Raw genomic sequence first — 12,540 nt, 5'->3', positions numbered from 1 at the left:
TTTTAGAGAGAGAAAGGGAGAGAGAGTGAGAGAGAAATAGTGGTGTGAGAGAGAAACATGGATTGGTTGCCTCCCATATGTGTCCCAACTGGAGATCAAACCTGCAACCTAGGTATATGCCCTGACTGGGAATTGAACATGCAACCTTTTAGGTGTACCAGATGATGCCACCCGGCAGGGCTTTCATGAACTATATTTAAATAGCTTTAGTGGATAATTAGGAGATAATTCTGTTGTGTAAATATGGCAAAATAAAAACTACGGATCGTTTATTCTAAAATTAGTCTTTGTTTATAGCTGGTTTATACAGATAGCATTCTGACACAGAAAATTAATTGACTACCTTTGTGTGTATTTTTACAACACTTTATTTTTGAAAGGTACACAATAAATTATATCTGTTAAGGTTAAATGTTCTGCTAGTGTTTTTGTGCTTTTAACATTTTGTAATATAAATAACATGTAACACTAGCATTAATGAGACCAATAGCTCAGTAATTTAGCTCTAAAAACTTTGCTGTTTTTATTTCAGCTGGCTTCATAATGACTTAAAAGTGGCCCTTATAGGCAGCCAAGTGGATCTCACTTACAGATATGACCATCTGGGAGATTCTCCCAAAATTCTTCAAGACATTGCTTCAGGTACCCATCCATTCAGCCAGGTACTCTCAAGTTATATGTATTTACACTTACTGATTTTTAAGTATTGTTAAAATTTCTTGCTTTTGTAATATTATGTGATTAGTGTTAAAAATTATAGCGATATAGACAAGATCATGGAAGAAAGTAAAAAATTCAAAATCCTACCACCCCAAACAAGTATTGGTAATACATTATTATCATCTCTCTGTTCATATATAGAGCAAGATAGATGAATAACAGGCAAACAAACAAAAATGAAGTGATATCATATGTGCTGTTTTTATTTACTGGAGTTTAATTTTATTTGAAATTATCAGAAAAGACATTGAAGTGAAACTGAAAGGATTAAACCTTAACCTTCAATGAATTCTTTCTTATTCTTTTTTTGTTTTAATCTTTACCCAAAGATATCTTTCCATTGATCTTTATGAGACTGACGCGCTGCCTGCTGCGCTAAGAGGGTGCCTCCATTGATCTTTAGAGAGAGAAATTGGGAGGGAAAGCAGGGGGGGAGAGAGAGAGAAACTTCCATGTCAGAGAGATACATTGACTGGTTGCCTCCCACATGCGCCCTGACTGGAGGTATGTGCCCTTGACCAGGAATCAAACCCATGGTCTGCAGGCTGATGCTCTAACTACTGAGCAAACTGGCTAGGGCAATGAAGTCTTTCTTTATTGCAAGTTATTATTCCTAAAAGAAATTTCACCAGTTCTTTTACGGTTTGGCTCAGTGGATAGAGCATCGGCCTGCGGACTGAAAGGTCCCAGGTTCGATTCCGGTCAAGGGCATGTACCTTGGTTGTGGGCACATCCCCAGTAGGAGGTGTGCAGGAGGCAGCTGATCGATGTTTCTCTCTCATCGATGTTTCTAACTCTCTATCTCTCTCCCTTCCTCTCTGTAAAAAATCAATAAAATATATATAAAAAAAAAAAAAAAAAAAAAAAAAAAAGAAATTTCACCAGTTCTTTTACATGACCTTTTTCATTACTAGAGTCCTCATAAATATTCATTTCCTTGCTGTCTGTAGATTATAGTTGTTCATTTCTTATTTTTTAAAGAGAGTCTCATAGGTGCACTATCCCTTGAGTTCTTGCTTGCTTGAAAATGTCTAGTATTCCTGAAGAGAGCCTTAGCGGATATAAAGTTCTAGGGTCACACTTTTTTTCTTCTCTAAACTTCATAAACACTTGTTACTGTGGAGAAGTCTGACATGAGCTGTTTTCTCCCAGCCCTGTCCTATTTTTTTTTTCCTGTCTAGATACTTTTTTCTTGAAAGTTAAGAACTTCACCAGAAAGTGTCTTAATGGTGGTTCTCTGTCACTTTTTATCTGAGGAGGTGTGCTTTTCAGTCTGAAGATTCAAGGTTCTCTTTATTTCAGAATTTGTGTGTGTGTGTGATTATTTTAAAAGTGGGAGGGGTTTTTATTTCTCATAATGGTTCTGGAGGTAGGTAGTTTGACAGATGATACAGGTTTCCCAAGATGTCATCAAGGAAGGGGCCTTCTTGCTTTGCTATCCTCGCTGCATTTGCTCACTCATGTGTTTGTGTGAGCCTCCTCTCATGGTTCCAAGATGATTGCTTCATTTATAGCCTCAAATGTAAATAAGAAGACAGTCGGGTCAAAGGGACAAAGCAGCCAAGCCCTATTTGTTTAAGGAGGAAAAACATTACCATGATTACAGTGATCAAAAATACTAAAAAATATTAAGTAGCCCTCTTTTATCTCTAGTTCTCATCCTTATGCCCCAGGAGATGATTCAGTGTTCTTCAGGAAAATTTGCTTCTATAATAGATTTCAATGTATGTTTTCTATTATATAACTAGAGGCCTGGTGCACAAAATTTGTGCATTGGTGGGGGGGCGTGGCCTGCAGGGATCGGCCCGCTGTGGGAGCAGCTGCTTGTCCTGGTTAGCCAAGCAGTGCTCCCACTGTGGTAGTGCACTGACCACCAGGGTCAGCTCCGGCGTTGAGCGTCTGCCCCTGGTGGTCAGTGCACTTCATAGCAACTGGTCGACTGGTTGTTCTGGTCGTTCAGCCATTCGTCTCTGGGCTTTTATTATATAGGATTAGTTATTTTCTCTCTCTTTTTTTTAAACGTGTGCCTTTTAAAAAAATATTTTTTTATTGATTTCAGAGAGGAAGGGAAAGGAAGTGATAGGAACATCAATGATGAGCCCTAGCTGATTTGGCTCAGTGGATAGAGTGTTGGCCTGAAGACTGAAGGGTCTCGGGTTCTATTCCAGTCAAGGACACATGCCGGGGTTGTGGGCTCGATCCATCCTTAGTAGCAGGTGTGCAGGAGGCAGCCAATCAGTGATTCTTTCTTGTCATTTATGTTTCTACTAGAAGCCCGGTGCACAAAAATTTGTGCACTGGCAGTGGGGGGGGTGGGTCTCTCAGCCCAACCTGTGCCCTCTCACAGTCTGGGACCCCTCGGGAGATAACCACCTGCTGGCTTAGGCCCGCTCCCCTGGTGGCAGATGGCACACCCAGTTCCGCGGTGCCTGCCCCGTCTTCCCCGGTCGCTCACGGCAGGCCCGGATCCTGCGCTGGGGCGGGCAGTGGCTGGGGATCGCGCTGCCGCCTGCGCAGGGCGGTGCAGCAGCGGGATCTGCCTGCAGTATGCAAATTTAACGGCCATCTTTGTTGGGTTAATTTGCATACTCTTCTGATTGGCTGGTGAGTGTAGCGAAGGTACGGGCAATTAGCATCTTTGTCTTTTATTAGTGTAGATCTCTTTCTCCCTCTCCCTTCCTCTTTGAAATCAATTAAAAAATATATATACATATATTTTTCTTTTTTTTTAAAAAAAGAAACATCAGCGATGAGAGAGAATTATTGATCAGATGCCTCTGCATGCCCCTTACTGGGAATCAAGCCTGCCACACCTGCCTGGCAATTCTGTTTTCTTCATCAAGAACTCTTAACCATGCAAATATTGGATCTCCTTTTCTATCTTTTCTGTCATTTTTTCCTTAGTTCTTTTGTTCTTTTTCAGTTTGTTTTATATAATTTTTTATAGCCTTTCTTGTTCCTGTATTTACAGTCATGTTTTATTTTGTTTATTTTATTGTTTCTGGAATGGTGTTCATATCTAATTTCTCTTCCAGTTCTCTCCTTAGTTCTGATATGAAAATCTATTGTATTATACCCTCTGTTATGTCACTTATTTGAACTCTTTTTGTTTGTTTTTACTGATTTTTTTTGGGGGGAGGAGGGATATGAAGGGAAAGGGAGAGATAGAAACATTGATGAGAGAGAAACATCAACATTGACTGACTGCTTTCTGCATGGTCTCCACTGAGGATTGATCCAGAAACCAGGGCATGTACCCTGACTGAGAATGGAACCAGTGACCTCTTGGTGCATGGGTCAATCGATGCTCAACCACTGAGCCACACACCACAGGACAGGCTGAAATCTTATTTTTTTAAGTGCGATAAAAGTGTGTTTTTCATCTTTTGAGGCTATTGAAACTTTCTCCGAACTCTTCACATTTCCTTGGGAAATTCTTCTTGCAATGAATATCCTCCTCTTTGTAGTATCTAGGTATAATTCTCATGCTGATTCTTTGATTAGGGCTAGCTGTCTTTTGAAGAATGAAACAGAGGGATGGGCAGGAGAGTGAGCTATGTAGTCTACAGCTTTACTTCTAATTTTTTTCATCTTCTACCAAAGCTGTAGTTTCCTTTGCTCTTGGCATTCAGGAAGTTGCTATGTTTGAAAGCAAACTGCATTGGGATCTAGCGATCATTGCTTTCCCTACCACCTCCTCCCTGTCTGGGACCTGCTGAGTAGACAGAAGACAGTAGACATGGTACCTTAGCATGGTTTCTCCTGTTACACAGTACCATCGGAATCTGTCGGGAACATTCCCCAATCCCTCTGACTCAGTCTTCCTGACCAAAGTTGTTTGGCTTGGATTTTGATTCCCAATGCTTACTTTGAGAAAATCTGTTTTATCTCACGGTACTTGTTTAATCATTTCACATAGCATTGGCAATGTGATTAATTGTGGCTGTATGTATGTCTATATGTTGACTAAACTTGGGGACAACATATTGTAGATTCAGATTTGGTTAAGTTTAGTTTTCATGTGTTTTTCATAAAAGTTACAAAAATTTTTTTTAATAGGTCTTAAAGGAAGCTAAAAAACCTATGGTGGTTTTAGGTAGTTCTGCGCTCCAAAGAAATGATGGGGCAGCGATTCTTGCAGCTGTTTCCAGCATTGCTCAAAAGATTCGGATGAGCAGTGGTGTTGCTGGTGATTGGAAAGTTATGAATATCCTACATAGGTATGTTGAGTATTGTTTTACATAATATAAAATTCACGTAATTTTGTGTATAAGTGTCTTACATTGTCACATTTAGATTTACAAACAACTTAATATTTAAAAACATTATCTTAGCTGGTATGAAATAGAAACCTTTACTTTCTTTGTGAGAAAAACCCAAGATAATAAAAAATACTTTAAAATATCCAAATTTGCAGTTAAGTGCTGAGAAATCTTGAAAATCTGAATCAGTATAACTTGTTGCAAAAATTGCAATGTCTGATTAAATGATGAAAGTGTAAGCTAACTTACTGAGAATATATCTGAAGTTTTTTGGTGAGTATATTAACAATGCAAGTTTAAGACAGTTTCGAAAGAGAAAAAAGAGTATGAAATAAAAGTTTTCTTTATTCCACTATCTGTAGATAATTACTATTGCTATTTTGGTGTACTCTTGTCTGGTCTTTTATTTCCCGTGTAAAGTAATATAGTTGAAATCATACTGTGCATACAATTTTGTGTCCTCATTTTGATAGATTCTTATTACCAAATAAAAATTTCTTCCTGTTATTAGAAATAATTTAAAAAATATATTTTTATTGATTTCAGAGAGGAAGAGAGAGAGAGAAACATCAGTGATTAGAGAGAATCATTGATTGCCTCCACACTTCACACTGGGGTTTGAGCCCACACCTGGGCATGTGTCCTGATCAGTAATCAAACCGTGACCTCCTGGTTCATAGGTCAACACTCTGAGCCACGCTGCCTGGGCACAACTTGCATTTTTAAGATCGGTTTGGCTATTCTGGGTCTTTTGCAGTCCTTATGAATTTTAGGATCAGTTGGTCAGTTTCTGCAAAGGATTCAGCTATGAATTTTTTTTAATCCTCACCAGAGAATATGTTTCCATAGATTGGAGAGAGAATTGGGAGAGGGAGAAAGAGAAACATCAGTGTGAGAGAGAAACATCTATCTTTTTTAAAAGATTATTTTCTGCTTATAAGAGTTATATATGTTCACAGAAAAAAATTCCATAAAGACATACACCATTGTATTCATTATAGTTTTCTCTGAATTACAGTTTTATGAGTGTGTTTAAATTTATCCCTTTTGGCTTTCAAAATCACCCATTTTTCTCTAATTTACTGTGTTTGGCTTATCATGTGTTTTATGGCTTAACTGTATTGAATAAGAATCAACTTAAAACAATTGAAATTGGCAGAAAGCTTCCAAAATTATTTCATTAAATATTAGCTAAGGAAGAAACACAGTGGCCTAGACATCTTGTTTGTTTGTTTTTTAGCCATTCTTAAAAGTAAAAGACTATTGTTTCTGCTTTTGACATCTGTTTTAAATGGATAAAAAAGGTGAGGGATGGTTTAGGTATCACATTAAAATTTTTTTTTTAAACCTGAGGATATTTTCATTGATTTTCAGAGAGAGAGGAAGGGGGAGAGAGAGTGCAAAGCATCAATGTGAGAAAGAAATATCGATCAGTTGTCTTCCGTTAACACCCTGACCAGCTGAGGATAGAAACTGCAACCTAGGAATGGAAGCCTTGACCTTTGACCTTTCAGTGTATGGAACAGTGCTCCTACCAACTGAGCCACACCGGCCAGGGCTCATTTAATTTTTTATAGTGAAACATGGTACTTATGCTAAAAATTCCTAATTCTACAGGATTGCAAGCCAAGTAGCTGCTTTAGACCTTGGGTATAAGCCTGGGGTGGAAGCAATTCGAAAGAACCCTCCCAAAGTGTTATTTCTCCTGGGAGCAGATGGAGGTTGTATCACTCGACAGGATTTGCCAAAGGATTGTTTCATTATTTATCAAGGTAAGTAACATGTGACACCAGAAACAGAAGAGAATAGTACACTGTGTATTGTAGAAACTGTTTGGCAATATATTCAGTGGATTGAATATTTTCCATTCAGGAGTTTCCCACACACACCCTCCCAGTATTTTTAAAACCAAGTTACAGGTTTTATTTGTTAAGAGGCCCGGTGCACGAAATTCGTGCACGGGGGTGGGGGGAGGGAGAAGGGGTGTCCCTCAGCCCAGCCTGCACCCTCTCCAATCCGGGATCCCTCTTGTAATCCAGAACCACTGGCTCCTAACTGCTCACCTGCTTGCTTGCCTATTGCCCCTAACTGCTCCTCTGCCAGCCTGATGGCCCTAACTGCTCTCCCCTCCTGGCCTGATCCCCCTAACTGCCTATCTGCTCTCCCTTCCTCTCCGCACCCTTCAGAACCCCAGCGCAGGCGTGCTGAGAGCTCTCCACAGTGGCCCTGCCCCTGCCCACGTGCTGATTGGTTGTTACGTGAAGGTGCCCTGGAAAATTTGCATATTCCTCTATTAGTATAGATAGTTGGTACTGCTATTAAGAATTATTACTTGATGTGATTTAATAACAGAATTAAACCTAAATGCTCCTAGTAATAGGAATGGTTAAATTCTGGTTTATTTATACAATGAGATATTATATAACATTAAAATTCAGCTTTTCAAAGAAACCATTTAAAAACGTTAAAAATCATGAGTCCTGTATTACAGGACTTTAATGCATCATATTTAATAGTGCTCCTTGGGCTTTTTTTAATATTTGACTCATTTTCTTGAACTCTCATTCATTGTATGAAATGAAATCAAGTTTCCCTGGAATAAATGGAGTCCAGAGTTTTCTCGATATTTTACAGAGAAAAGTATTACATAATTTTCCACTTCATTTTACACATAAACACCATAAATTTACAATAGGCTTTTCATGGAAGTAGTTTGTATCTTTAGTTTGATAAAGTTAAACCAAAATGCATAAACTCAAATTCTAGTTCTATCCAGAGATAATTATTGATTGTGGTTTGTTGTTGTTTGTTAAGTAATTTATTTTTTAATTTTTATTATTTTGAGAGAGAGATTTGCTGCTCTACTTATTTATGCATTCATTGGCTGATTCTTGTATTTGCCCTGACCAGGCTCAAACCCACAACCTTGGCATATGGGAATGACGCTCCAACCAACTGAGCTACCCGGCCAGGGTGATTGTGGTTTTGATCTGCATGCTTCATACATTTTCCTATGCATACAAGCATGTACACAAATGAGATCAAAGTTTATATGTTGTGCTATAATTCTTCATTTAATTTCTTCCCCCCCAACAGTTTGTTAAACTGTTAGTGATTCATTATACTATTTTTTATAATTCTCTGTATATACCCTTTTCAGTGTTATTACTGTCTTATTCTTGTACACTTTTTGTTTCTCCACCATTTCACAGTCTACTTTACCAAATTTCACTAATTCATCCGAGCATTTTCACTTTATAATCATCAAGAGAAATAATATACCTAGTTGTCACTATATATGTGTATGAGATACATATTTGTGTATTTGCAAACAATAATCTGGGAAGATACATATCAGGTACTTTAACAGTAATTTTCTTTGGGAAGGAAGTTGAATTGTGGGCAAGGTTGGTTTTAATCTTTATTCCAGTGTTTCAGTATTGTATTGTTTTTATTTTTAAAACACTTTTATAATTTTAAAAATGTTTACTATGTTCATGTAATAGTACCTAATCAGTTTTTTACTAAAATGTTGTTTGCCATTTTCCATCTTTTCACAGGACATCACGGTGATGTTGGAGCTCCTATAGCTGATGTTATTCTCCCAGGCGCAGCTTACACAGAGAAGTCTGCTACTTATGTCAATACTGAGGGCCGAGCTCAGCAGACTAAAGTAGCAGTGACCCCTCCTGGCTTGGCGAGAGAAGACTGGAAAATTTTAAGAGCCCTCTCGGAGGTATTTATTCTTGGTTGCTTGACATGTTAGTTTGTCAGAATGGTTTTCAAAGTCAAGGAAGACCCAAGTCTGTAATGCAAAGATGATTTGAATTATCTCTACAGGGAAAATGTGTTTAAAAAATGGAAATTTGAAATTGGTATTTTAATTTTTGACTTATATTTCTTTTAACTCTTTTTACTACAAAAAGAATCATGAGATTTAAAATAATGTACAGTTGTTTATAAGCTGTATATGATCAATAACAAGCAGTCACCTTTAGCATAGCATTATCTCCAATCATTTATTTCATAATCAGTCTATTTTCTAAAGATAAATTACTAATGTACTGACAGCTATTTATGGATTACCAGTGTTTTTTACAATTGTGTTCCCCTCTTACCCCCTTGCTTAATATACACACTAATGGACACCAGTAGATTTTCAGTAGTACTGTATATTTCACCATAGTCGCAGTTACATACAGGGATGAGCAAAAATAGGTTTACAGTTGTATGTGCAACACAGCATTTATTCTAGGCCCAGGGCATGAAATTCGTGAACGGGTAGGGTCTCTAGGCCTGGCCAGCGATCAGGGCTGATTGGGGCCTTCCAGCTGCCGGCGAGGCCTTCCTTTGTTCCATGCCGCCCCCTGGTGGTCAGCACACATCATAGTGAGCAATAGAACTCCCAGTCAAACTCCCGAGGGGACTCTTTGCATATTAGCCTTATATATAGAGAGAGATTATTATTTATTCATTATTTTTCATATAAACAGTTGTGAACCTACTTTTGCCCACCAATATATTATTTGAAAATTTTAAGTATTAAAGCTTTATGTCAACTTTTGGGTCCTGATATGTTATAGATAGCAGGCATAACTCTTCCATATGATACTCTGGATCAAGTAAGGAACAGATTGGAAGAAGTCTCTCCTAATCTTGTTCGATATGATGATGTTGAAGGAGCTAATTATTTCCAGCAATCAAGTGAGCTCTCCAAGGTAAAAACTTACCTATATGCTGTTTTCATAATAGTGTATCCTTCAGTGTAACAGTAGTACTTTTTAATACTATTATTGATTTCTTACTCCTCTTTTGCAGCTAGTGAACCAGCAACTACTTGCTGATCCTCTTGTTCCACCTCAGCTAACAATAAAAGACTTCTATATGACAGGTATGCAATTGTCAACATGACTGGCAAGTATGAAAGGTGGTAAGGAATAATTCAGCATTGTGATTACAACCTGTTAGTATTTAATATTTTTAATTTTTGAAGATTTTAAAACATCAGAACTGGTATAATTCATATTTTCTGATTTTACTGTAATTCCCTTTTCTAAAATGTAAGCAGAGTTTGAAAATGCAGGAAAAGTTAACAGATTTTAAATATAAAATTTTACTGTTGTATTTAGTATCACTGTGTAGCAATTTAGGGAGAGTTTTTCTGTGAAAGTTTTCCTGAGAATTACAGTAGAAGAATCAAAATACTTCAGTGGTGAAACATGTTAAATGGTGCTTCTGATGGAAGGGGTTAGGAATGTTTTTAAGGAATGCAGACTAACTGAAACTTGTTTACTGCACATCTTACAACACTTGATATAACATCTAGGTTATGAGGTACTTGATAAGATGATTTAAACATTTTTTTATATCTAAAAGCAAGTAGGAGTATATTTTAATTTTTTTGGTACAATTTATATCTAAGATTATTTTTAATAGGATGTTTAGTTATGTTATAAAAGTTGTATTCATTGTAGAATATATGCCTAAGCTAAAAATAGCAAGAAAAACTCACTATGACCCCACTACTCAGAAATAACTATATTTATTTTTAACATTTTGGCCAATCACTTGGGGATATATACATATATTATTCTAACAAAAACAGATTATTCAGTTACTATGAGTTTTTTGTTTGCTTTTTATAGCTGTTGAAATGTAATTCATATACCATGAAATTTACCCATAAAGTGTACAATTGAATGCATTTTAATACACATTGTTGTGTGACCTTTTTTTCAATTACAGTATATATTCACATATTTTTCCAGTCTTTAATGCTTTTCTATAATATGTTTAATTGTTGTATACTGGCACATTGTTTGCTATATGTAATTATTTAATCACACCTAGGAATACTTATTAAAAGCATTTAGCTAATAAGGGGCTTATCCTCTGAATTTGTTGGTTGATCTCACAAAATTTACACATAGTTGTATAATTTTATATAGCCTTTTTTTTTGTTCCTGAATATGTGAAACAGAGTTTTACTATGTGCTTTTTTAAAGTTGTATTATCAAAGTCCAACTTTTTAAAATCTCTTTCAGATTCAATTAGCAGAGCCTCACAGACAATGGCCAAATGTGTTAAAGCTGTCACAGAGGGTGCCCAGGCAGTAGAGGAACCATCCATATGCTGAAACATCTACCAGTTTTGCTACAGATACTTAATGGACAACTATGTTGGAGTGATCTCTTAGAGGTTTCTCTCTTTAAAAAATAATCTGAATGATGTAATATTTAAGGTTCTATCATGCTTATTTGAAAACAATATTGCAATCATCAAAGAACTTGGAGCTTCCAAGAATGTTTATGTATTGTGTGTAAACATTAAATAGTTTAATAAACATGTACACTGATGCTTTTTCATGTAAAAGCATTAATAGTCTTTGTGATGAATACAAAGAAAATCCTTAAAATATGAATTTTTGTTTATCTTTATAGGTCATTTATGTTTGTAAATGGGTTAAAGAAGCAAAGCTTCCATTAGGACCCCTTTTTTAATTTGTTTTGTTTTTTTGTTAATCCTCACCTGTTTTTTCCATTTATTTTTAAAGAGAGTGGAAGAGAAGGAGGGAGGGAGGGAGGGAGGGAGAAATATTGATGTAAGACAGACACATCAATTGGTTGCCTTTGCACGAGCCCCAACTGGAGCCAGAATCGAACTTGTAACCCAGGTTTGTGCCCTTGACCGAGAATCAAACTCGTAACCCTTCAGTGTGCAGGCTGAACTCTAACCACTGAGCACACTGGCGAGGGCAGGACCCCCTTTTTTATTGTTAAAATAAAGATTTAAATATTCTGTCAGGGTGGGTACATAGAAAAAATACATAATCATATACTGTATGTATCCTGGAAAATTATAACAATAGCTAATGGTTATTCAACTTTTTCTGTGTGCTAAGTAACCACTAAGCTTACATGTATTACTTGTTTTGTCCTTGCTCTGACCCTATGAGGTAGTAGTATTTCATTTTACAGGTGAAGAACCTGAAGCCCAGGTATATTAGGTAGCTTGCTCAAGGCCACAACAAAAAAGTCAGACTTAAGCTGAGTTCTGTCTGACTCCAAAATGTATTGTTGTTAACTGCTACACATAATTCCCTGCCATTGATGCATAGTCTAAGAATTGGTATTGAGGAGCTTAATGGGTAACACATTTTTCTGTATTCGCTTGTACCTGTTTATATAATGTCATGGTGGTTATGTGACATTTTTCTTTGGATAATAGATTACACATACATACACCCACCGGGAATGAGGGAGGTCTGAAGAGATCTATAATGTAGGTCTTCATTGATGTTTCATATTCATTATATTAGTACCATGTATAATATTAAGTCAGATAAATTTCCAGTAATAGAAAATAAACTAATAGCTTTCATAATTTTTAATTGTCAAAACAAAAAGGAAAAATTTTACAGCGAATCTTGGAGGTAATCTAAAGCTATATTAAATTTTTTCAAAATTCACGTTCAGAATCCTTTTGTTTTATTATTCCTTTCTGCTTTCCTGATTATTCCTTTCTGCTTTTCTGATATAAACTCAATTCCATTGATTGT

The 12,540-nt window shown here is 36.6% G+C and overlaps 1 protein-coding gene across 1 annotated transcript in view; it reads left to right on the top strand.

Annotated features, from left to right (window-relative positions):
- Window positions 1–12,450, top strand: part of NDUFS1 (NADH:ubiquinone oxidoreductase core subunit S1) — a 25,954-nt gene extending 13,504 nt beyond the window's left edge. The window contains exons 13-19 of the mRNA XM_014464451.2: window positions 533–662; window positions 4,780–4,940; window positions 6,600–6,754; window positions 8,543–8,718; window positions 9,566–9,700; window positions 9,801–9,873; window positions 11,027–12,450. Coding sequence (XP_014319937.1) covers window positions 533–662; window positions 4,780–4,940; window positions 6,600–6,754; window positions 8,543–8,718; window positions 9,566–9,700; window positions 9,801–9,873; window positions 11,027–11,118 — 922 coding nt within the window. The 3' untranslated portion in view covers window positions 11,119–12,450. The remainder of the gene's footprint in view (window positions 1–532; window positions 663–4,779; window positions 4,941–6,599; window positions 6,755–8,542; window positions 8,719–9,565; window positions 9,701–9,800; window positions 9,874–11,026) is intronic.
- Window positions 12,451–12,540: the final 90 nt, after the last annotated feature.

This window comes from Myotis lucifugus, unplaced genomic scaffold (genome assembly GCF_000147115.1).
Source record: "Myotis lucifugus unplaced genomic scaffold, Myoluc2.0 scaffold_3, whole genome shotgun sequence".
In the NCBI taxonomy this organism is placed as follows: Eukaryota; Metazoa; Chordata; class Mammalia; order Chiroptera; family Vespertilionidae; genus Myotis; species Myotis lucifugus.
Note: the sequence above shows the minus strand (reverse complement) of the source record. Positions and strands in the feature narration are given on the sequence as shown.